The following is a 25639-nucleotide window of genomic DNA, read 5'->3' as shown; positions in this document are numbered from 1 at the left end:
TTTGGATTGAAAGCATTGGGCAGGAACTCTGTCTGGCCTATCTTCTCCGTCAACTGTACACTTTCACTGCCACTCTCCACCCACCCATGAAAATCAATGAATCAATGAGGACCAGCATGCTTTCGGGGAAACTTGTCGAAATGGACCAGTACTTTGACCATGAGGCGTAGCAGTAGTCAATTCATGGTACAGAAACCCAGGACATCCGCTGAATGCATCTTTCCCCTCACTGATTCTCGATGATGAGAATTGGAATTTGCTGTGTTGGTTTTTATGTATGGAAAAAAAAAGGAAAGAACCTTTAGTTGGGAGATCTTTGGCGCAGCGTGCCTTCCCTTTTTTCTCCTAATAGTGTGCTGTTCGGTGAGGCTAATGCCATCAAAAGGACATTCGCTATTTCGGTTTTGGTTTTCACCACCAGTGATTCTAGAATTGATGGAATCATGATGCATATTTACGTGACAGTTAGTTGTTACTCAGACAAATGAGAAAAACTCAGCAGGTTATTTGAGCAGTATTTTTGCATAAGTAAATGAAAGCTGTCGACCACAATACGTGTTAGTTAGACTCTTAATAAGCACAACCTTTTTTGAGACGAAGACGACTTCAATCAAAAAATTTATTTATATTTTTAGTTAGAATTTCGCAATGCCTGCATGTGTTTACCGACTCTTACGGCACCACACCTAAACTTCAGCCTAACGTGTGTGAGCAGCGTTGAGTCTCAAATGGAAATTGAAATAGTTTTCCGTCGCGGTTTTTGTTCATAAATGACACCAATTTTGGTGATTTCACCCGTTGTTTTGCAGAGGGAGTTAAAAAATGTACAAAGTTTTAAAACGCACTTGCTGAGCTACTCTTCTCCCCCTTAGATCGTTAGGTTTGTCACGTCCTCATTGCTGTCGCCGTCGTGGTTTGCTCAAGATTCTTACAGCAGTGGCTCGAGCACCAAAGAAGTGTAGGGGGGGGGGGAACACGGGACATTGTCGAGTGTTCTCCTTAGTTCTTGAGTGCTTTAGCCGCTTCCATAAGCAGGGGCGTAGCCAGGATTTTTCAAAGGGGGGCTCACAGAGGCTACTCACCAGATTGTCATGTCGACCTCCCCGCCGTACATGTTTTACTTAATGTTACAGTTTTGGGATGAACAGTGAGAGTATAGTGGGCAGGCCAAGATATTGTCATGGCGTTTTCACCACCTGAATATTGTAGGTTGTTTGCTCAAAAGAAGGCCTACCAAGGGGGGTCACGGGCACCCCAGGATCCCCCCCTGACTACGCCCTTGCATAAGTGCTTTACAACAAAACAGAACGCAGTCAGGGTCTTCTATGTTTGTTTTATTAAAGAATCCGTAAAATTCACCACGCATTACTTTCTATTTTCAAAATATCTCTAAATTTTCGAAGCGGATAAAAAGTGACGTCAGCAAGTTTTTCAGTACTCTCATAAAACACGCTAATATAAGCCAATCAGACTCCTTGTTTGAATGGTGCAAACAATCTGATTGGTTGAATTAAAAAAAAACATACGTTAGATGGGACGTTCGTATTGGGAAAAACTGTGCTCGAGGTACTAAAGAGAGAGGACACAGTTTTTCCCAATACGGACCAACCCAGGCCGGGGAATAACATTGTTATGTTTTCTAACTCTCAACAAAACGCTTGCTAAAAGAACTTGGATGATTTTGGGCTACAATTACGAGTTCAATTTCGGGAAGATCCTCCATAAACTGAACATTTTTTTACCGAGTAGATGATAAAGAAAACAGAGGTTTTTAAAATTAATGAGAAAGGCTTCTCTGAAACATTTTTAATTTACATAAAAGGCTTCCAAGCAAACTTCTAATAAGTTTTCAATCAGTATCTGTCACGATCTGACACCTGTCAATTGAACAGGAAAAAAATTGCACGTACACTTTAGAATTGATCATACCGACTAGTAAATCACCAAAGCGACGGTCAGCAATCTTACGGAAAACATCGTTTATTTCCAAGGATGATTAATATTCGAAGATTTACCTCTGTTCAGTTTTAATTGTCACGGAAAGCAAAATTGTAAGTGAATGCAAATGTGTGTTTTGGAGTTTATGAGATTGTTTGTTTGTTTTCTGCAATGGCGTGTGTAAATCTTGTCTTTCTTCCACCGAAAACTTATGTCTTATGAGACACTTTTTCTAGCTAGACCCAATGGGATCTAATGCGACTTTAACTCATTGAAATCCCTAGGTTTCTGTTGTAACATTTTAGGTAGAAATGTCGAAAACCAAGGGAATAGAAAAGAATAAGCGAAAGTGTATTAATAGAAGATCTCAAGACTTCGCTCAACGTTTCACAAACGAATAAATTGCTTTGGAAAATTCAGATGTTTTATGAATGAGCGCCATATTGATTTTTATAATTTTTAACTACAAATACCTCTAGTTTTAAGTTTCTGAATTACTTTTTGTGAAGGATTATCAAATTACATATGGTTTTTAGGCCACGTTTCAATCTTTTTAAAACAAATTTAGTATCAAAAAACTGATTTCCAAATCAATTTTTGCGGACCGTAGTCTTTGGTTAAAAATGCTGCCCAGCCGGTAAAACAAGATATCTCTATGAAAAATTGCAACGAAGCTAGAGATGTTCTGCAAAGCGAGTGGCAAAGTGACCAGTTCCTGCAAGTTGTTTAAACCGCTAATGAGCATCGTTAACAATCGTTCTTTTTATAAAATACTGATTAAATAATGTCGTTGGCCTAGCTCCGCTGAGAAATTGAAATTACTATAACCCGTTCTAAAAGTGATTGGTCTCTATCAACAGAATCAACCGCAGAACTTACCTAGAACCTTCGAAGATGTTCAAAGCTGTCTGAGCTGTTTTAAAATGATTCAACTCATGTAAAGTGAAATTTATGTTAATAGCACTATATCTGGGTACTAAACTGACCGAAAATTTGGAAAATGCATTTGTCAGGTACTTAAATAATTACTGTTTTTCATATAGTTATAGAAGGCAATAGCATCGTTGCTATGATTGTTATTATTTTTCACTAAGTTGCTAATCTAACAAAATCTTTACCGAGAGTGAGAAATAGGAAACAGCTCTAATAACACAGCCCTATTAGACAGTTTTGTCGTATGATCATAAAATAATTAAGATAAGAGTTGTTTTCAGCACCTTTCTATTATAGATATAAAAAAAGGGTACAGGTAGAAAAGGAAACTAACTGAAAGTTTTGCACCTGTTATAATGCACACATCATTTACATCCGTAGCTCTTTCTAAAGTGTGACAGTCACTGACAGAAGGGACCTTAAGCAAACCACGAAGGCGACAGCTTGGAGAACGCAACGAAACAAATGATTTTCTAAGCAGAATAATGGCTCTGCCAGTGCAGCTTTAATTTTCATACATTTCCCGGCCGTCCTCTACAAGCTCAACCCCACTCACATATGTAATGCTGAAATTGGGTCGTGCGTCGTTACAGACATTTAACTCATCCAAAAATATTTATTTCTTTTTTAATCGACGTTTTTTTCTTGGATTCGCCGTCCTGACTACGTAAGCTCCTTACTAAACCACACTGTTTAAATTTTCTCCATTCAAAAGCTCCAAGTTAGCGTTGTTTGTTAAAATTTACTTACATCTTCGGCTCTGTACTAAAAAACTTCGTTCAATTTTTTTAATCGTGAAGACAGTATGCTATATCTTTCAAAGATTTAAACAAAATGTTGATCAAAACCTAATGTTTTCTAAATGATGGCAAACTTTGATAAAAGCTCAAAGATGGCTAAGAGCACAGAATATTAACGAACACAGGGAGTTTACATAGACGGGAAATAAAAAGTTTTTTCTTTTTCTAAGGGAAATTTTGTTGCAGAGACTCAATTTAGGAACAAGAAAAAAACTTATCGTGGAGTCTTAAGAGAGCAAAAATTTGCTTTGTGTTTGTGAAGTTCAATTTGCTATCTATTTTGACTTGGAAAGGAGCGTGATAAACGTTGAAGCTTCTCATGAACTTTGCGAACAAGCCTTCTCGTTTGCAAAAAGAGACCCCACCGATTGATTGACTTTTTCTAGTTATTTCTCGACGTGGACAAGGTAAAGATGGCTCTTAAAACATAATTCGTGTTTTCATGCCTATAATACAATTTTTTTTTCTTTTGCGACTAACAGAATTGAAGGAATTCAAGGCCGAAGCGCCGTTTCATATCTCCGATGTGAGTCACTTTCAACTATCTGAAGTAAGTCAGTTTCATTTTGATTTCATTACGGATTCCGAAACGTGTTGTCAGGTGTGGTTTGCCATTTTGTGACCCACAAAAGTGTTAAATCTATGAATGAAACCTTCAGTTTTCTCCCACAAGTATTAAGGCACAGTTTGAGGATGAAAAAAAAAAAAAAAAAAAAAAATATGTACGGTCGATTTGTGTTTTAAAGTTCAACATGTTTTCGGCTTCATTTTGAAAAACTTCCCCGATAAATACGAACTCTGTCACACAGTCGCATATATTTGGCCGAATTAAGTAAGGGTTTAGAATAAATCCTCTGATTCGTAGCGAGCGATAAATACGAACTCTGTCACACAGTCGCATATATTTGGCCGAATTAAGTAAGGGTTTAGAATAAATCCTCTGATTCGTAGCGAGCGATAAATACGAACTCTGTCACACAGTCGCATATATTTGGCCGAATTAAGTAAGGGTTTAGAATAAATCCTCTGATTCGTAGCGAGCGATAAATACGAACTCTGTCACACAGTCGCATATATTTGGCCGAATTAAGTAAGGGTTTAGAATAAATCCTCTGATTCGTAGCGAGCGATAAATACGAACTCTGTCACACAGTCGCATATATTTGGCCGAATTAAGTAAGGGTTTAGAATAAATCCTCTGATTCGTAGCGAGCGATAAATACGAACTCTGTCACACAGTCGCATATATTTGGCCGAATTAAGTAAGGGTTTAGAATAAATCCTCTGATTCGTAGCGAGCGATAAATACGAACTCTGTCACACAGTCGCATATATTTGGCCGAATTAAGTAAGGGTTTAGAATAAATCCTCTGATTCGTAGCGAGCGATAAATACGAACTCTGTCACACAGTCGGATATATTTGGCCGAATTAAGTAAGGGTTTAGAATAAATCCTCTGATTCGTAGCGAGCGATAAATACGAACTCTGTCACACAGTCGCATATATTTGGCCGAATTAAGTAAGGGTTTAGAATAAATCCTCTGATTCGTAGCGAGCGATAAATACGAACTCTGTCACACAGTCGGATATATTTGGCCGAATTAAGTAAGGGTTTAGAATAAATCCTCTGATTCGTAGCGAGCGATAAATACGAACTCTGTCACACAGTCGCATATATTTGGCCGAATTAAGTAAGGGTTTAGAATAAATCCTCTGATTCGTAGCGAGCGATAAATACGAACTCTGTCACACAGTCGGATATATTTGGCCGAATTAAGTAAGGGTTTAGAATAAATCCTCTGATTCGTAGCGAGCGATAAATACGAACTCTGTCACACAGTCGCATATATTTGGCCGAATTAAGTAAGGGTTTAGAATAAATCCTCTGATTCGTAGCGAGCGATAAATACGAACTCTGTCACACAGTCGCATATATTTGGCCGAATTAAGTAAGGGTTTAGAATAAATCCTCTGATTCGTAGCGAGCGATAAATACGAACTCTGTCACACAGTCGGATATATTTGGCCGAATTAAGTAAGGGTTTAGAATAAATCCTCTGATTCGTAGCGAGCGATAAATACGAACTCTGTCACACAGTCGGATATATTTGGCCGAATTAAGTAAGGGTTTAGAATAAATCCTCTGATTCGTAGCGAGCGATAAATACGAACTCTGTCACACAGTCGCATATATTTGGCCGAATTAAGTAAGGGTTTAGAATAAATCCTCTGATTCGTAGCGAGCGATAAATACGAACTCTGTCACACAGTCGCATATATTTGGCCGAATTAAGTAAGGGTTTAGAATAAATCCTCTGATTCGTAGCGAGCGATAAATACGAACTCTGTCACACAGTCGCATATATTTGGCCGAATTAAGTAAGGGTTTAGAATAAATCCTCTGATTCGTAGCGAGCGATAAATACGAACTCTGTCACACAGTCGCATATATTTGGCCGAATTAAGTAAGGGTTTAGAATAAATCCTCTGATTCGTAGCGAGCGATAAATACGAACTCTGTCACACAGTCGCATATATTTGGCCGAATTAAGTAAGGGTTTAGAATAAATCCTCTGATTCGTAGCGAGCGATAAATACGAACTCTGTCACACAGTCGCATATATTTGGCCGAATTAAGTAAGGGTTTAGAATAAATCCTCTGATTCGTAGCGAGCGATAAATACGAACTCTGTCACACAGTCGCATATATTTGGCCGAATTAAGTAAGGGTTTAGAATAAATCCTCTGATTCGTAGCGAGCGATAAATACGAACTCTGTCACACAGTCGCATATATTTGGCCGAATTAAGTAAGGGTTTAGAATAAATCCTCTGATTCGTAGCGAGCGATAAATACGAACTCTGTCACACAGTCGCATATATTTGGCCGAATTAAGTAAGGGTTTAGAATAAATCCTCTGATTCGTAGCGAGCGATAAATACGAACTCTGTCACACAGTCGCATATATTTGGCCGAATTAAGTAAGGGTTTAGAATAAATCCTCTGATTCGTAGCGAGCGATAAATACGAACTCTGTCACACAGTCGCATATATTTGGCCGAATTAAGTAAGGGTTTAGAATAAATCCTCTGATTCGTAGCGAGCGATAAATACGAACTCTGTCACACAGTCGCATATATTTGGCCGAATTAAGTAAGGGTTTAGAATAAATCCTCTGATTCGTAGCGAGCGATAAATACGAACTCTGTCACACAGTCGCATATATTTGGCCGAATTAAGTAAGGGTTTAGAATAAATCCTCTGATTCGTAGCGAGCGATAAATACGAACTCTGTCACACAGTCGCATATATTTGGCCGAATTAAGTAAGGGTTTAGAATAAATCCTCTGATTCGTAGCGAGCGATAAATACGAACTCTGTCACACAGTCGCATATATTTGGCCGAATTAAGTAAGGGTTTAGAATAAATCCTCTGATTCGTAGCGAGCGATAAATACGAACTCTGTCACACAGTCGGATATATTTGGCCGAATTAAGTAAGGGTTTAGAATAAATCCTCTGATTCGTAGCGAGCGATAAATACGAACTCTGTCACACAGTCGGATATATTTGGCCGAATTAAGTAAGGGTTTAGAATAAATCCTCTGATTCGTAGCGAGCGATAAATACGAACTCTGTCACACAGTCGCATATATTTGGCCGAATTAAGTAAGGGTTTAGAATAAATCCTCTGATTCGTAGCGAGCGATAAATACGAACTCTGTCACACAGTCGGATATATTTGGCCGAATTAAGTAAGGGTTTAGAATAAATCCTCTGATTCGTAGCGAGCGATAAATACGAACTCTGTCACACAGTCGGATATATTTGGCCGAATTAAGTAAGGGTTTAGAATAAATCCTCTGATTCGTAGCGAGCGATAAATACGAACTCTGTCACACAGTCGGATATATTTGGCCGAATTAAGTAAGGGTTTAGAATAAATCCTCTGATTCGTAGCGAGCGATAAATACGAACTCTGTCACACAGTCGCATATATTTGGCCGAATTAAGTAAGGGTTTAGAATAAATCCTCTGATTCGTAGCGAGCGATAAATACGAACTCTGTCACACAGTCGCATATATTTGGCCGAATTAAGTAAGGGTTTAGAATAAATCCTCTGATTCGTAGCGAGCGATAAATACGAACTCTGTCACACAGTCGCATATATTTGGCCGAATTAAGTAAGGGTTTAGAATAAATCCTCTGATTCGTAGCGAGCGATAAATACGAACTCTGTCACACAGTCGCATATATTTGGCCGAATTAAGTAAGGGTTTAGAATAAATCCTCTGATTCGTAGCGAGCGATAAATACGAACTCTGTCACACAGTCGCATATATTTGGCCGAATTAAGTAAGGGTTTAGAATAAATCCTCTGATTCGTAGCGAGCGATAAATACGAACTCTGTCACACAGTCGCATATATTTGGCCGAATTAAGTAAGGGTTTAGAATAAATCCTCTGATTCGTAGCGAGCGATAAATACGAACTCTGTCACACAGTCGCATATATTTGGCCGAATTAAGTAAGGGTTTAGAATAAATCCTCTGATTCGTAGCGAGCGATAAATACGAACTCTGTCACACAGTCGCATATATTTGGCCGAATTAAGTAAGGGTTTAGAATAAATCCTCTGATTCGTAGCGAGCGATAAATACGAACTCTGTCACACAGTCGCATATATTTGGCCGAATTAAGTAAGGGTTTAGAATAAATCCTCTGATTCGTAGCGAGCGATAAATACGAACTCTGTCACACAGTCGCATATATTTGGCCGAATTAAGTAAGGGTTTAGAATAAATCCTCTGATTCGTAGCGAGCGATAAATACGAACTCTGTCACACAGTCGCATATATTTGGCCGAATTAAGTAAGGGTTTAGAATAAATCCTCTGATTCGTAGCGAGCGATAAATACGAACTCTGTCACACAGTCGCATATATTTGGCCGAATTAAGTAAGGGTTTAGAATAAATCCTCTGATTCGTAGCGAGCGATAAATACGAACTCTGTCACACAGTCGCATATATTTGGCCGAATTAAGTAAGGGTTTAGAATAAATCCTCTGATTCGTAGCGAGCGATAAATACGAACTCTGTCACACAGTCGCATATATTTGGCCGAATTAAGTAAGGGTTTAGAATAAATCCTCTGATTCGTAGCGAGCGATAAATACGAACTCTGTCACACAGTCGCATATATTTGGCCGAATTAAGTAAGGGTTTAGAATAAATCCTCTGATTCGTAGCGAGCGATAAATACGAACTCTGTCACACAGTCGCATATATTTGGCCGAATTAAGTAAGGGTTTAGAATAAATCCTCTGATTCGTAGCGAGCGATAAATACGAACTCTGTCACACAGTCGCATATATTTGGCCGAATTAAGTAAGGGTTTAGAATAAATCCTCTGATTCGTAGCGAGCGATAAATACGAACTCTGTCACACAGTCGCATATATTTGGCCGAATTAAGTAAGGGTTTAGAATAAATCCTCTGATTCGTAGCGAGCGATAAATACGAACTCTGTCACACAGTCGCATATATTTGGCCGAATTAAGTAAGGGTTTAGAATAAATCCTCTGATTCGTAGCGAGCGATAAATACGAACTCTGTCACACAGTCGCATATATTTGGCCGAATTAAGTAAGGGTTTAGAATAAATCCTCTGATTCGTAGCGAGCGATAAATACGAACTCTGTCACACAGTCGCATATATTTGGCCGAATTAAGTAAGGGTTTAGAATAAATCCTCTGATTCGTAGCGAGCGGAGAAGAGACAAGTTCATTTCTGTTGTGCACTATTTGCACAAGTTCGACCGACTTTCGCTGAATAGGTCCTGCCGCTTTTATGCACATTTTTGGGTAATTCCGCTCCCCATAACCTAACGCAGTCGTTCCACGTTGTCCTTCAGTAGCACTTTAATTGGTAAAACAGTTTTTAGTTAGGTCTCTAAGCTCTCTCCGATCCACTTTATCATCATCCCTGTTGATATATGTATGGATCAGCGAAAGCTTAAAGAAATGATTTTAACTGTAACTTAAGGCAAAATAAAAGCTATCGTACCATAAAAAGCAGATTTTTTAAACAATAGAGTGTTTCTGTCGAGGAACTATCGGAAATTTGATGTTCTTAAAACAAATATTGTCTTTATTGTTCACCACTAAATTTCTTCCGCGTGCCAGTTGAAAAACAGTCAAAATCCACTAAATGCAGATCAGTCAAATATTTATTCATGCGTACAGCCTGTCACAAATATCAATGATTCGCAACTGTATATTATCTAAATAATACGTTATACCTATCAGAATTGAAAAGTCACTGCTTTTCTGATCTGCCTAACTTCGTAGCTGTCAAACCATTCAGAATTTTTCACGGATGAGTACTATCCATCCGGGTATTTTCCGTGAACGGGCTTTATGGGCTGATAGTGTCTCTCCACGGATGAACGCTATCGCGTCATGTGATCAATTTAAACCAATAAGAATCGGAGAAAATTTAGTGGTGAACTATAATTAAACAATAGAGTGTTTCTGTCGAGGAACTATCGGCTGATAGTTGCCCCGCAGAAATTTGATGTTCTTAAAACAAATATGCTAGTTTTAAGAACATCAGATTTCCAAGGGGCAACTATCAGACCGATAGTTCCGAGACATAAACACTCTATTGTTTTTATTGTTCACCACTAAATTTTCTTCCGCGCCTACAGCTTGTCACAAATGTCAATAATTCGCAACCGTACATTGGCTAAATAATACGTTATACCTGTCAGAATTGAAAAGTCACTATTTTTCCGATCTGCCTAACTTCGCAGCCGTCAAACTATTCAAAACTTTTCCCGGATGAGTACTATCAATCCAGGTATTTTCCGCAGGCGGGCACTATCCATCCGGGTATTTTCCGCGGGCGGGCACTATGGGCTGATAGTGTCTCTCCACGGATGAACACTATCGCGTCACGTGATCGATTTAAACCAATAAGAACCAGTTTAGGAATATTATCATCATACCATATCATGTCGTTTAATTCATATTATGATCTTATAGATTAAGAAATAACCTTCCTTTCAGCGGCAACCGAATCAACCCCAACGGTGTTACTTCAGTTTCGGATTGCGAATAAAGAGGCCTGAATGATTTCATGGCGAATTTAAATGAGGATGGAAATAATACGACAACAAGCTCTAAGTTTTTCTGTACTTGGGGTCTCGGAGCAGGTCAGAGGATATTTATTTCAGCTATAAATCTTCCTCTATCAATAATTGCAATTATAGCCGGGAAAGTTTTTGATCATTGTTACTCTTCGTAAAGTGTCGTGCCTTCATCCGCCATCGAAACTCTTGCTCAGTTGTCTTGCTTGTACAGATTTGGGCGTGGGTCTCATTTCAAATCCTCTTTACAGTGTTTACCTAATGCTCCCAGAGCGCTCAAAGGGTTGCTACTTCTCTCAATTACTATCTCTAACTATTGGTTCGATATTCTGTGCGGTATCTTTGTCAACAATGACTGGAATGAGTGTGGACAGACTTCTTGCACTGTTACTGGGGCTAAGATACAAACAGGTTATTACTATTAGGCGAGTAAAGGCGCTTGTTATTATCAACTGGGTCATTGTTACCCTCATTGTGTCGTTAGTACTTCTCAGTCTTCGTATTTTCGTGGGCATTGGATGTGCAATGTGGCTGATATGCATAATGATCTCTACTTTCTGCTACACCAAAATTTATCGCACACTTCGCCTTTCTCGAGCACAAGTGCAAGAACAACCAAATGGGGAAGGAACCCAACTGAATAAAGTGAAATACCAAAAGACAGTGTCCACAGTACTGTGGATACAAATGGTATTATTGGCTTGCTATCTTCCTTTTAGTTTAATGGGTGTATTTTTTTCTATCAGTAAATTCAACACCCCATTCCTTAACTTCGCCTGGATTCTATCGTGGTCTCTGGTGTTCTCTAACTCGGCTCTAAACCCTTTCTTGTATTGTTGGAAGATGATTGAAATGAGACGAGCAGTGAAGCACGCGATTAGAAATTTTTTTTTGTTTCCCTAATGAGGGAACCTGACTTAAAAGCATCGTGACTTCGGCAACGTGCGATGATAGTACACCACAAGTAATGCGAGGTCGAACTGTCTACTGTGAGGTTGATCTGACGACTTTGAGTTGAATTACTCCATCAGTTATTTACTGTATATAATATATAGCTTACGGAATGTATCAAAGACAAAGAGTAGATTTGAGTTTGGAGCAGCAATAAAGTTGGTATATTAGAGAATTCAAAGTAAAGAATTTTTTGTGTTTCCGTTCGAGCAGTACAAGTAAAAGCCCTACACAGAAGCGCCTAACTTTGCGTGGTCTGAGAACGGGAGTCCCAAAAGCTAGTTATTTACGTTTCTATTTGGAATTCAACTCTGCTCTTATATGTTGGTTTGAAACTGAGGTCTGGCTCCGTTAGAGACGGTGAACTCAACCATTCATTCGCGAAACTCTTGAAAAAAAGAGAAATTAATTTTTTTGATCGAAGATTCCTCAGATTTGCCGTCGCAAGTTTTCTCACTTCATCGCTTTCATCCCGAAGACCAATATTCCAAGAATTAACTAAAATGTTGATCTAAACACATTAATTTTTTTTAACATGAAGACAAACTTAAATGAAACTTACGCGCCTTTGTGGACATAAAACAGTGACAGTGTACAGTGACGGTGGGTAGTGGGCTGATTTCATTGAAACTCTTTGAAAGGAGGGGAACCAGTACAGCATCCAAGTGTGTATCATTTGTATATTAATCATACTCTACATTCTCCTATTTAAACCGGCAACAGCGATTGGGTGTTGGCTGATTTCATTGAATGTTAGACATCCTTCACTATTGGAGATGGATTTCTGTGAACCCTTTTTGTGGCCCAAAGATCACTGATTGCGATCTACTTTATTCCACTAGCCATTTCGCGAATGGAATAATGAGAAGTAAAAAATTTGGGAATGAGAAGTAGAAAACGGAAAACAAAGAGTAATCAATGAATAATAGCAAAGGTAAAGAGACATGAAGGAACGGAATTTCAAAGCAGAAAAAAGGGAAGGAAAATTTGATGTTGGATTATCTCACGAAAAAATTCCCCCTTATAGACTATGTAGTAATGTTCGGCCTTCCCCCTTATTGGTGGTAGTCAGTTTTCTATTGTTCTTCCTGTTCATACTCTTTTGGCTACGACTGATTCCCCCCCCCCCCCACTCCGTTCCTCCTGAAAAGCTTGTGATCACCCCCAAAACATTCTGCCCCTCCCCCCAGGAAAACAAATATTGATGGGAGAAAAAGTGACACAAAAAAAAAAATAAAATAAAATAAAGAGAAACAGAGCAAGCAAGAAAACTGTTCTACAAAGAGTGAGTGGGCTTTAGGTATAACGAGATCTTCCTAGAGTAAATTCAAACTGAAACGGGAAAAGGGAAATGTGGAAAAAACATTATTGAGCAATCAAAGCAGTACAGTTCAAAAAAAAAAAACACCTTTGGGAACGACGGGCTCTCTTTGTTTCATTGGTTCATAGGGGGCCCCCGATTAAGCTACTAAGAGCATTTTGAACCTTTGCATTTCAACCATGAGCACGTTTGGAATACCTTGTAACAAACTACTGCTTGCATTGAATTCATTTTCGTAAGAACTAATGGTCCATCAAAAATCAATACAAATTTATGATTATGAAAAATGTTGAAGAAGCATTAACGGTGGGTTATTTTAGAACGTTCTTGCATTGTTAATCGTTTAGAGCTGTTTAGCGCCATGCACTTGCTGCACTTTCATCCCAGTCTGTTTCAACCGCTAATGACTGAAGTGACTAATCGCACTTTCTGTTAATACTGATTCATTAATGTCGTCGGCAAAGCTTCATTGAGAAATTAAAATTACTATAACTTCAACTCTGATAGCTGATTGTTCCCTATCAACAGAATCAACCGCAGAACTTACTTAGTACCTTTGTAGATGTTTACAGCTGTCTAAGCTAAACGCACGTAAAGTAAAGTTTATGATGGTGGCATTATAGCCGGGTACCAAACCGACAGAGAATTTGGAAAATGCATTTATCAGGTACTTAAATAGGTATAGTCTCCCATAGAGAAAAAGAAAATAACAGCATCGTTGCTATTATTGTTATTATTTTTCACTTACTTGCTAATCTAACAATTTTTTTACCGACAACTTGAAATAGGAAACAGCATTGATAACACAACATGCGAATATTTGACAGTTTTGTCCTATGATCATAAAATAATTAAGGTAGAAGTTGTTTTTTAGTTCCTTTCTTTTATAGATATATAAAAAAAGTACAGGTAGAAAAGGAAAATAACTGAAAGTTTTGCACCTGTCATAATGCGTAACTCATTTACATCCGTTAGCTCTTTCTGACGTGTGACAAAGTAGGGATTATTTAAGCAAACATCGAAGGTGACATCAAAGAGAACGCAACGAAATAAATGAATTTCTATGCAAAATAATGGCTCTGCCAGTGTAGCTTTTACTGTCATACATTTTCTGGTCGTCTTCTACAAAGCTCAACTCTGCTCACATATGTTATATTGAAATTTGGTGGGGCCTATCGCATCCAGAAAATTTTCCACAGATTCACTGTCCTGACTAATTTTAGCTCCTTAACTCCCATCACAATGTCTAGATTGGCTCTATTTAATAGTTCCAAGTTGTTTTCTTTAAAGTTGCTCGGCACATTTTCGGTTCTATATTAAAAACTTCCTTCTGGTTTTTTTTTTCCCGTGAGGACCAATATGCTGTATTTTCTTAGGATTAAGTAAAATATTGATCAAAACATAATGTTTTCTAAGTGATAGCAAACTTTGATAAAAGCTAAACATGGCTAAGAGCACGGAATATTAACGAATACAGGAAGTCATCTATTTGTAGTATAATTTCAGAGCTGAGCAAAGAGCTTCCAGCAATCTGATTGGTCGAGTGGTTCCTTATATGACGCTATATAAACCGCTCCACGCGGTAAATTCAGCTCTGGAATTATACTAAAACAATTATTCGCCCAGGTTCGGTGAATATTGTCGAATAATCCCCTCGACTTCGTCTCGGGGATTATTCGACGATATTTACCTCGCCTTCGGCGAATAATTGTTAAATATACACGGGAAAAATATAGTTTTGTTTTTCTAAGGGAAATTTTGTTGCAGAGGCAAAATTTAGGGATAAGAAAAACTCAACCTAGAGTCTTATTTTTAGTTTTAGAGTAACAATTTGCTTTGTGTATGTGAATTTAATATGCTGTCTATTTTGACCCGGCAAGGAACATGAGGACATTGAAGCACCTGCTCATAGGGATATAGGACCAGGAGCATGTCATTAACAATGCAAATTCGAAAATTTTTCTCTTTTATTATCTCGCGTCATTCTCGTTTGCTATAAGAGAAGCCTACAGTTGATTAACTTTTCCAATTTATTTCTTGACGTGGAAACGACGAAGATAGTTCTTAAAACATAATTTTTGTATCCATTCTTATAATATAGGTTTTTCACTTTTTCAGCTGACAAATTTGAAGGAATTTTGAATTTTGAAATTTTTAAAAGGCCAAAGCATCGTTGCATGTCTTTAATTAAAGCGCATCAGTTTCAACTCGCTGAATTAACGACGTCGACAAAACGCGGATCGGATCACGTATATGTTAAGGATCTTCACAAATTTTTTGCGAATCGTCCAATTTTCACCGACCATCAAAATCTTGGAGGATTCCAAATTTTAGCAAAACAAACAATCATTTTTTTTCAGTCATTTAGCTGTCATGTTATGGAAGATATCTCAAGACAAAATTTCAAGTGGGAAAAAAATACTTCAGTCCGCTTGCCTAGTTGGGCGTGCGATGGCATGATTTTCCTGGTCCATCTGACCCTTTTACTTTTTGGAGGGAAACGACATTTAGCGCTGCTTCAAATGTCTGTGATTCGTGCTTTGGGTACGGTTATACTAGCAGCAATTTGGGGAACATGTAGCTACAACGAGAAATTATCCTCCCCTTCGCAAGCCATCACAAGTACCATCATTGTCAACCACAACGCAAAAGATCAGCAGGTAAAAAGGATCCGTTCTTGCGTAGCAATTCGCGCGAGATATTTTTCAATTTCTTTTAGAGCGAGACGGGTTTGTGATTGATGTATGAATCGATCAGTGGAGTTTTAGTCAAAGGATATCAGTTTGATGCGACCGCCGCCAAAATTTGGAAAAATGCGAAATTTTTGCCAATTTTTGACTCGCGAAAGATTGGAAAATATTCGAAATCGTTCGTGTGCGACCCGGCCCTCATCAATATTTAGGGATATATTACCATCATATTATGACGTTAATGTAAAATATTATCTTTGGGATTAAGATATAATTCTCTTTATTTCAGAAGAGACGAATACACTTTAATTGAAGCGATGAAACTGACTGCTGTAAATCAGCCCCAAAAGCATTACTAGATTTTGGATTGCGAATGAAGAAACAGCCTGCATGAAATCATGGCGAATGTAACTGAGGATGGAAAATATTCAACAACAATTCCAGAGTTTTTCTGCACGTCAGGTTTTGAAACAGCTCAGAGGATATTCATTTCAGCCATAGGTCTTCCTCTATCCATAGTTGCAATATTAGGAAATGTTCTCATCATTGTTACTCTCCGTAAGGTGTCGTTCCTTCGCCCGCCGTCGAAACTTTTACTCGTTTGTCTTGCTAGCACAGATTTGGTCGTGGGCCTCATTTCACATCCTCTTTACAGTTTTCACTTTATGTTCCCAGAACATTCAAAGAGTTGTTACTATTCTGAATTGCTTTTTCTTAGTATTGGTTCGCTGCTCTGTGGAGTATCTTTGTTAACAACGACTGTAATAAGTTTGGACAGACTTCTTGCTCTGTTGCTGGGGCTAAGATACAGACAGGTGGTAACAGTGAGGCGAGTAAGGGCCCTAGTCGCTACCTTTTTAGTTCTTTTCACTTTTTTGGCCCCTTTAGTATTTCTCAGTTATCGTACTACTGTGGGCATTCACATAACCGAGTGGTTTCAATTAGTAGTGCTTCTTTTATGCTTAATGATCTCCACTTTCTGCTACACCAAAATTTATTGCACACTTCGCTTTTCTCAAACTCAAGTGCAAAACCAAGGTCACCAAGGACAACCGAATGAAAAAGCAAATCAACTGAACAAAGCAAAATACAAAAAGACAGTGTCCACAGCACTGTGGCTACAAATGTCATTACTTGTTTGTTATCTCCCTTTATTTTTAGTTGATGCTATTTATTCTATCAGTGGATTGAACACGCCATTATTTAACTTTGCCTGGACTCTATCCACATCTCTGATGTTGTCTAACTCGACTCTAAACCCTTTCCTGTATTGTTGGAAGATGAGAGAAATGAGACGAGCCGTGAAGCACACGATCAGACAGCTTTTTCGTTTCTCTAATGAGGAAACCTGAAGACGATGCGAGGTCAGTCTAGTGCTTTTAATTTGGGGTCGAACTGTCAACGACGAGGATGATATGTGACCACTAATTGACTGGATCAGTTATGTACATAATACCGGCGAGATGTATCTAAACGAAGAGTAGATTTGAATTTGGAGCTGCTACTAAGTTAGCTGAGAGAGTTTGGAAGCAACACAAGGTTTAAGCTTCCGTTCGAGCGGTAAAAATAAAGCTGGAGTTAAAATTAGTGGGAAAGGAACGATGCTAAGTTACAATTAAGTTGTAGATTGGTTCGTATTTAGTCTTGCAGCAGATAAAAATGGAAAGACAGTGATTTTATTGCAAAATCTAATTTATTTGTGTCATCTCGTTCAGATGATAGGAAGAACAAGAACATGTTAAAAGTTTCGCACTTGAACCACGAGCACGTTTAAAATACCGTGTTACAAACTATTACTTGCGTAGAATGTACTTACCGTTATGGAGAGTGACTCAGAATAAGAGTTTATCATATAAATTTCTAGAATGCTTAATCATGTTGACTTGCATGCACGAGCTTCTTATGGAACTTTCTAGAAATGTTTGTTAGATTTTTTTGTTATGTTGTATTAGTACCAAAATAGTTATGTTGTAAGCTTCTGATATGTTCCGGAATACTTTGCAAATGTCTATAAGGACTCGGTCGTGTAGTTGTTTTTAGTCACTGTTGTCGGGAGTTACCGCCGGGCTGTTCGGAAAGCTATACCAAGAGAGAGAACTGCTGTGGAAGAGTGATAATTTCCAGGAACTTTGGAGAAACTGTGAGTCTGTGCAGTAGTGAGCTAATATATAGTTCGTAGAGGGCTTTGAAGCCCTCAATTACTTACTTAAAAGTAAGTAATCGAGGTTAGTTTCTGTATCATGCATGACAGAAGTCGAGCTCACAGAGTCTCCCGCTTACAGTACCAAGCTCAAAGCAGTCATATCAAAGAAACTAAATTGTGCAAGCTGAATAACTATCTTTTTCTTCTTTATTTCTGTGTTAAATAGTTAACTGCTTTACATTACAATACTGTAGCAATCCGCTAGATCAAGGCTAAAAATAGAGCACTCATCTGAAAAAGTACGAGATCAAGCGTGAAGAATATCACACTGTCATGGAATCAGCAAAAACTTTTTAAAAAATTTACTCTAACGTTAGGATGCTGAGAAAAATTTATTTTCGAACGAGCAAAATGTGGCGGGCAAACTTATCGGAAGACTCTGCAAATAAACAAAGGTAAAGTTAATATATCTTATTGGACGTTTTGTTGTGTAGTATCGCTGAGTATTTTTACAAGTTGAGCCGTATTTTTGAGGAGCCCGAAGGGATTTATTATCCAATACGCCAAATTGTTATTTCGGTGCGAACGAATTTCGCGGATTTTTCTGGAGTACAAATATCGCGTGATATCTGTACTCGTCCCGCGCGTTATTTGTACCCTACGAAGCACAGTTGGATCATAATTAGTAAACAAACCCCTTCGGGCGGCTGGTTTGTCGGCTGATAATGTCCGCGGCTGAGAGATTGTCCGAAAAATGAATATTTGGCCGAGAAGTAAAAATTCGAGGGCAAATATGAAATCTTTATTACACGACTCGGGCAGTCAGAGGGCCAATAACTAAAATCAACCAATCAAAATGCTCTATTGCCGGTTAATATTCTCTCAGTATTAGACCGGGCACTGTCCCGAATGGTCCCGAATGATACCGCATTCGTGTCCCTTTGAACTTCAGTCGTATAATAAATCTCTTATTAACCAAGCTTGCTCGGACCGTACTGGAAGAATATCGGCCCTCGGTCTTTTTTGTACGGACCGAGCGCAGCGAGGTCCGTATTGTCAAGACCTCGGGCCGATATTCTCCCAGTACGGCCCTCGCGCTTGGTTAAGAAGATATATTTATTGATGTGTATTTTTTAACACTGAAAGAACATACTAAAAAACTGGTTTGCTCTTCATTTTCGGAAAAAGAAAGCTTCAAGATCTTACTCATCATCGAAGAGGTTAAATCAAATGGACTCTTAGGTGTTTTTCCTCGCACAAATGAATGGGAAATTGCTTCTTTTTTAACACGTTGTTGCAATATCTCTCAGTAGTTTCAATATGAATCCAATCTCCGCGCGGCATTCGCTTATTTATGTAATTTCGCGCTCAATAAGTCAGTTTTCCAGGAGTGTCTCTATGTCGGTTTATTTACGAGTTTTCGTCTTGTACATGAATACTAACTGCTAAGTACTTTCTGGCTGTCTTTTCTCCGTTCGATTTTCCTTTATTTTGCTTATTATCACTGTAAATTACTGTCAGATTTAGGTTATTTCTTGATATATTTCAGAAACGAATTTTCAAATAAATATCCGCTGAAAATCTGTCGGTGCGTTCGTTACTCTGGTGATGCGTAGAAAATCGAAGCTCTTTTCAGAGAGTAGCAACTCAAGACCAGCGAATGTCAAGCGCCATGAACGAACAAGGCTTCATCAAGAGGTAAAATTTATACCAATTCCTAACTGACAACTGAAAGGGATCCAAATTAATGTTTTAATCAGAGGAACATCAATTCCAAGCCGTAAAACTTGTTTAAAAAACCAAGTACGCGAGGATAGTTTGCGAGTTGCATAGCGATAGCAAAGCCAGGATAAATGCATGAGGTCCGGCTTCGCTGCTAAAATCAGAGTGATAGCAATATAATCTAACCGGCTAGAAAGACTTGATGATAGTAAAAATAATGATCTCCAAAATCTCCTCATAGTTAACATTCTTGGACTTCCCATTACTATGAGTTCATATACCGCTGATAGGAAAACATAGAGATACAGGGTAAAAACAAATCTTTAATCTAACTTACTGCATTTCTTGTTAAAACCCTTTTCCCTCCAGGCATTATCACATTACTCTGCCCCACCTTAAAGGAAAAAAGATTAAAGCAAAAATTAAAAACAAAAACAAAAACAATTAAGTCTCCAGAGCTTAATAACGGCATGCCATGTCACTGTGATCTTCCCACGTTACCCGATAGCGATAACAAAGCTTAGAATTTACCATCTTTTTTTCCGTATATCCTTGCACCAACTAGTTCGGTACTGTCATCATGATAGCATTCAGGGGCCTTTACACGTATGAATCCAAGGTGTGGCAATTGATTCAACTCGCCAGCTTTTTTAATCTGCCAAGTGTAATTATCCTGCATCACTTACATCGCAATGCTGCATCTCTTAAATGAAATGTTGACTAAGATATATAGACACATCTAGACGTATTTTTTTTTATCCAAGAAACTTACATTTTTGTTGGCATTCTTCCAAAGTTGTCATTAACTCAAAAACTTACACGTTTCTTTGCATTCTTCCAATGTTTTGAAATTGTTTCCATTTCCACCACAACCACCATAGAAAAACCTCATGCAGCGACCGCTGGCCTCATTGAAGTAAAATCGCGGGATACGAGCTCTGCAGAGTCCTGTCTCTTTTTGAAGGTCACACACGCTCACACCTTGAGAGTCCAGTGTTTTATAAATTAGTATTAGAGACTTACATCGCCTTACATGTTCCCTTGCATTCTTCGGGTGTTGATCATGAGTTTCTTTAAAAACTCCTTAGCTTAAAAGCTAATTCCATTTCCAAAACAACCACAGACTCAAAACCAAATTTAAAGTTGTTATTAACTCAAGAAACTTACACGTTTGTTTGCAATCTTCCAAAGTGCGGAATTTATTGTGGTTTCCTCTGCAACCACCGTAGGTGAACTGCTTGCACTGTCCGTTGGTCTCATCAAAGTAATACATCCGAAAATGTGCTCTGCAGGGTCCTGTCTGAGGTGGAAGACGACATATACCTTGAAAAAGAAAATAGCAAAGAAGTTTTTCTGTATATTCTCTACACAGAGCCAGAAACTCAAGAAGAAAGATGTTGATCATCTGTTATTAGCCTTCCGTCCCATCCCTTTTCGAGTTCCATTATTAGGATTCGAGCCTCACTTACTTTTCTCAATCCGGTGTTGAGTCAACTGAGGTATATATAGAGAACGCAGATAGACGCGAGATATATTGTTTTCCCTAGCTAACGATTTAGTATTGTTCTTTACAGAAGCTTAGGGCTGTAAAACTCATTATGGTTCTTGTTCTAAGTTTTCAAAAAAGGTACCTACAATGTATCTGATCATGGTAGCATACAGGGACCTCCTTACATACGAATCGAATCATGATGTGCGGAGAAAGTAACTCGTCATAATTATATGAATAGTTTCGTTGTTAGTATTCAATCAGACAACGCAAGGATAGGTTATATGGTAAGTTTATCTTTAACTCCTCATTCTTAATTGACGTTGTGTCCTGTATGAATAATTTTAGCCAAAACCCTCCAAATTTAACTCACAAAGTACGTGAACCGTTTAGTGATACACTTACATGCATGATTTTAGTATTTGTGTTTAAGTATTGGAGACTTACATCACCTTAAGTGTTCCTTTGCATTCTTCGGATGTTGAGTTTTTAAGCTTATTCCATTTCCACATATTCAAAACTAAATTTCAAGTTGTTATTAATTCAAGAAACAACAACAAACATATGAAACATATGAGTGAACTGCGGTTATGAGACGTATATAAGAACGATCCTTCGCAGTAAAGCACTATTTGAGCAATAGTGGAAATCAGACCTGAAAAAAATTTCAGGCCTGTACGGGATTCGAACCACTGACCTCTGCGATACTAGTGCAGCGCTCTACCAATTGAGCTAACAAGCCAACTGGGAGCAGGCCATCAAATTAATTCGATATAAACCCGTAGATGATAAATCGAACAACAACAAACATATGAAACATATGAGTGAACTGCGGTTATGAGACGTATATAAGAACGATCCTTCGCAGTAAAGCACTATTTGAGCAATAGTATATACATAATTCAAGAAACTTACATGTTTTTTTGCATTTTTCCGATGTTTTGAAATTATTTCCATTTCCACCGCAACCACCGTAAAAAAACCTTATGCAGCGACCGCTGGTCTCATCGAAATAGAATCGCGGGATACGAGCTCTGCAGAATCCTGTCTTGCTTTGGAGGACACACACGTTCACACCTTGTAAGGCCACTAAATCTTTAAGAAACAAGGCCAACAGCTAGTTTAGTAAAAAAAAAAAAAACAAAGAAACACTCAGTGGAAAAAAGGGGGTAGGTTTCTAAAGAAACTGCGATGGTACGTCGGTAGGGGAGATTACAAGATAACTTGAGAAATATGAAAATCGGCCACCCGACCGGATAGAGTTACTTAAATTGAGGTTTCGAACGTTAGCCTTCCTTCTGACGAAGGGCTAATGTTCGAAGCCTCAGCTTTACAAGCTACCTACGTTCGGGTGGGCAATTTACATTATCAACTCAGTTGATAAACCCAGTTCTCTGAACAATTATCTATCGAGTTGGTAACCTGGCTTTTTCAAGACCGCTTGGGAAGTGGCTCATCTAAAGAAAAATAACTATCCTCATATTTCTCTCAGAGATACCTTATAGTGAACTTAAAAACGTGGTAAAGTTTTTTAGCCTCAGATTTGCTTCTGATTTCTAGAAAATTAACGAAAACTGAAACGAACGACGATAGCCTTAAAATGGCGAAAATCAGTGCCCCAAGTCGAGCCAAATAATTTTGCCCATGAAAACGCAAAAAAAAGCAAGCTCGTGTCAATTTGATAAATTTGTAGCAGAGGGATCTAGGTGCGGTTTAAGTCTAAAGTGGACCATTTCATTTCAATTTGAGCTCACAGCACGTTTTTAAACCTCTCCAATATTTCAAAATTTAAGTATTGTATTCCGTAGCGAATTTTTAATTACTCAGGATTTAGGGTTCAGGTTAAGCCGGACCATGATAGGTAGAAATAATTTTGTTTTTGAGGATAAAAAAATTAGCTTGAGGCTTTTCATTTCCGCACGGAAAGAATGAGCTTAATTTTTTTGAAAATCGCATCATGGTTGTTACGGTCTGACCTTGATTCCAGAAGCAAAATTCCAAAGTTTGAGGGCACCGGAAAATTTTCCTTTCAACAATTGTAAAGTGGTCAATGCAGTTTGGCCAAGGTCCCCAGCAAAGTGTTGTAAAGCGTATTAGAACACATGAATATGGAGAATGCGCTGTATAAATGTACCTTTATCATATCCTAACCGTCTTGGTCGAAATACAAAGACCAAGTTGTGAAGTACACCTTAATTGGCACCCAAGCATAACGGATAAATGTGTGCGGTTATGGAAAGTAAGTTAGAGAAGAAGTTTTCAACTGATCTCGTACCTGGGCTCAAGAAGAACAGCAATGCAGCGGAAAGTATGGTTGACTTCATATTTCTCCTGGTTTTCCTTTCCAAGTTTGAAAATTGAAAATTTTCTGCCGAAATAAAAACAAATGAGATATAGAAAGAAAACCACAACTTTTCTTCTCTTTCTAAACTAACGCTGAAAGAGCCTGAGCACATTTTACCTTTGATTTGGACAGTCCGATCTGATCTGAGATGTACACTCTTCGTGAAGCGACGATGTTTTTGTGCAATCGAGGTGAATGCACAGGATTAAATTGAGATGATATAATACAATTTATTCATTGAACCTTAAAAATTGTTTTGTTTGCCAATTTACCACACCTTTATTAGACGTGTCCCTTTATCATTGGTCTATTTTATTGTTAGGAACTTTAATGCCTTGCTCGACTTTTTGCTACAACCCTTGCCCAAACGCAGGACAGAGGGTATCTATTCCAACACCTTAAAGTAAGATTATGGCCTTTTAGGCACTAGAAGCTCAACTGGTATTTTTTTGCGTGCTTTGCGCCACAAACTTTTAATCATGTTTATCAATTTCAGTAGACCAGTAAAGAATATGTCTAGTATTCCGCCCCTTACCGCTTGCTTTGCATATCACCTTGAACCTCAACGATCAAGAAGACAACAATGCTTTGTTATAATTTGATAATCACTCCTATTTTACAGCTCAGAGAAAATTGTTTTTTCGCCTTCCTTTTGTTTCAAGTGCGGTCCTTTATTACTCTTGGTTGTTAGAGGTTGTCACGGCGCCGAGTGATTGTTATGTTAAGGAAAGGAAGGCACAGCAGGGTTATCTTCCCAGCGTTGTGTATTTGTCATCTGTGATCAAAGCTGGCCGATCCACAGTTCATATTTTTTCAGTACTATTGGTTCTAAACAAAGATTTACCTGAGCACACTTACACCCCCAGGTCCTATCCAAGTGCAAGAGAAGGTGGAGTGTTTACTGCGAAAACCTAATTCAACGTTCGCGCCAATTACACTGAAAATCGATACCACTCACATGTTTGAAACGAAGTAAATCCCATGCAGGTCTAGACACAATATTGCTACAAATTCAATATTTTAAGTAGCACACATACCACTGTGCGTTAGCAAGTTACCATCAATTTCATTGCAGCAGGTCGATAAATATTCGATGCATCAATGTTGTGCAATACTTAATTCAAAAGAGTCAAAATGCTAATTGTGCCAAGGCTAACATGAACAAAACAAATCTGCTGTTAAGTGCGGAAACTGCATTCAATTCAGCAAGATTTGCGCTCATCCCTATACATTGTAATGTATACAGCTCTTGGAGAAAGAAAAGATTGGAAAAAAGAATAGATTGGTTTTGAGACTACGGCTTTGTTTTAGAATAGTAGGGGGTTATGTGGAAATCTTTCCTTCAAAAACTCCCACGCTGCTTTCATCCGAAGCCAACGCCTGATCACTGGCCAGAGACGAAGATGAAACATCCCCCTTCATTTTAACAGCACACACACTTATTCTTAATTCTCTGCAGCGTTTAATCCGAGTTTAATAATATAATAATATAGATCAATTTCTATAGCGCATTTCCATGTAAATGCTCTAATGCGCTTTACAACACTGTGTGGGGGACTTTTCCAGACTGCCGGCGCCAGTTTACAATTAATAAAGGAGAAATTTTTACAGATGCCCCCTCCCTCCCTTCCCAGTAAACAGGCCAGACCACATCACAGTAATCTCGTGATGTGGGTTCTTTAACGTCCCTTGCCGAAATGAACTAATTGATAGGTACAGGAGACGGGACCTCCGGCTTTACGTCCTATCCGAGAAGACGAAGCAATGTGAGTGAAGCGTCTTGCTTAAGGACACAACGTCAAGCCCCAGCCAGGACTTCAACCCGGGCCATCTGACCTAGAGTCCAGCGCACTGACCACTGGACTAGTTTCATACTGAAATTTACCTTAGGGGAGTTTTAATTGATAATTCATATTCCAAAAGGTTTTTAAATTAATGCGTTTGAGATCTTAAAATTCCATGTTTTAGCAACAATCTCTTTGACAAAATGAAATCAGACAATAGACCTAATCGTGCCTATCCTTTGATTAAATTGCGACTTCTTATTAAAGCACGCATACCTTGTAAGACAGCAAAGAAATTACAATACTTTGTTTCTCAGAAAATCCGTTTGGTCTAAATGGAAATTTTCAATGTATGCTTACAGATCACAGTT

The 25639-nt window shown here is 38.4% G+C and overlaps 2 protein-coding genes and 1 pseudogene across 5 annotated transcripts; 2 read left to right on the top strand and 1 right to left on the bottom strand.

Moving 5' to 3' along the window:
- The first annotated feature begins 128 nt into the window (after window positions 1-128).
- Window positions 129-13023, top strand: LOC148725281 (beta-1 adrenergic receptor-like; annotated as a pseudogene). Its single transcript, XR_015991225.1, has 3 exons — window positions 129-2051; window positions 4154-4221; window positions 10745-13023. The product of XR_015991225.1 is annotated as a beta-1 adrenergic receptor-like (transcript).
- A 136-nt stretch (window positions 13024-13159) lies between these two features.
- LOC111329390 (trace amine-associated receptor 365-like) lies at window positions 13160-19512 on the top strand. 3 transcript variants are annotated; one of them, XM_088731846.1, is made up of 3 exons: window positions 13160-13763; window positions 15457-15756; window positions 16076-19512. In XM_088731846.1, the coding sequence occupies exon 3, from the start codon at window positions 16185-16187 to the stop codon at window positions 17136-17138; it is 954 nt and encodes a 317-aa protein (XP_088587972.1). In that variant the 5' UTR covers window positions 13160-13763; window positions 15457-15756; window positions 16076-16184; the 3' UTR covers window positions 17139-19512. The 3 variants fall into 3 exon arrangements, 2 of the variants coding, with proteins under 2 accessions (XP_088587972.1, XP_022789823.2); XR_015991224.1 differs by lacking the exon at window positions 13160-13763 and having other exon boundaries at window positions 13801-15756; window positions 16076-17926; window positions 19479-19512; XM_022934088.2 differs by lacking the exon at window positions 15457-15756.
- LOC111329381 (BPTI/Kunitz domain-containing protein) lies at window positions 18119-23735 on the bottom strand. Its single transcript, XM_088731847.1, has 7 exons — window positions 23602-23735; window positions 23416-23508; window positions 22056-22235; window positions 20819-20974; window positions 20471-20632; window positions 19989-20045; window positions 18119-18368 (listed from the first exon to the last, which is right to left on the bottom strand). Exons 2-6 carry the CDS (start codon window positions 23462-23464, stop codon window positions 20032-20034), a joined length of 561 nt encoding a protein of 186 aa, XP_088587973.1. The 5' UTR covers window positions 23465-23508; window positions 23602-23735; the 3' UTR covers window positions 18119-18368; window positions 19989-20031.
- Window positions 23736-25639: the final 1904 nt, after the last annotated feature.

The sequence above is a fragment of the Stylophora pistillata genome, chromosome 8 (assembly GCF_964205215.1).
Source record: "Stylophora pistillata chromosome 8, jaStyPist1.2, whole genome shotgun sequence".
Taxonomy (NCBI): domain Eukaryota; kingdom Metazoa; phylum Cnidaria; class Anthozoa; order Scleractinia; family Pocilloporidae; genus Stylophora; species Stylophora pistillata.
This window is presented reverse-complemented; position numbering and strand designations above follow the sequence as displayed.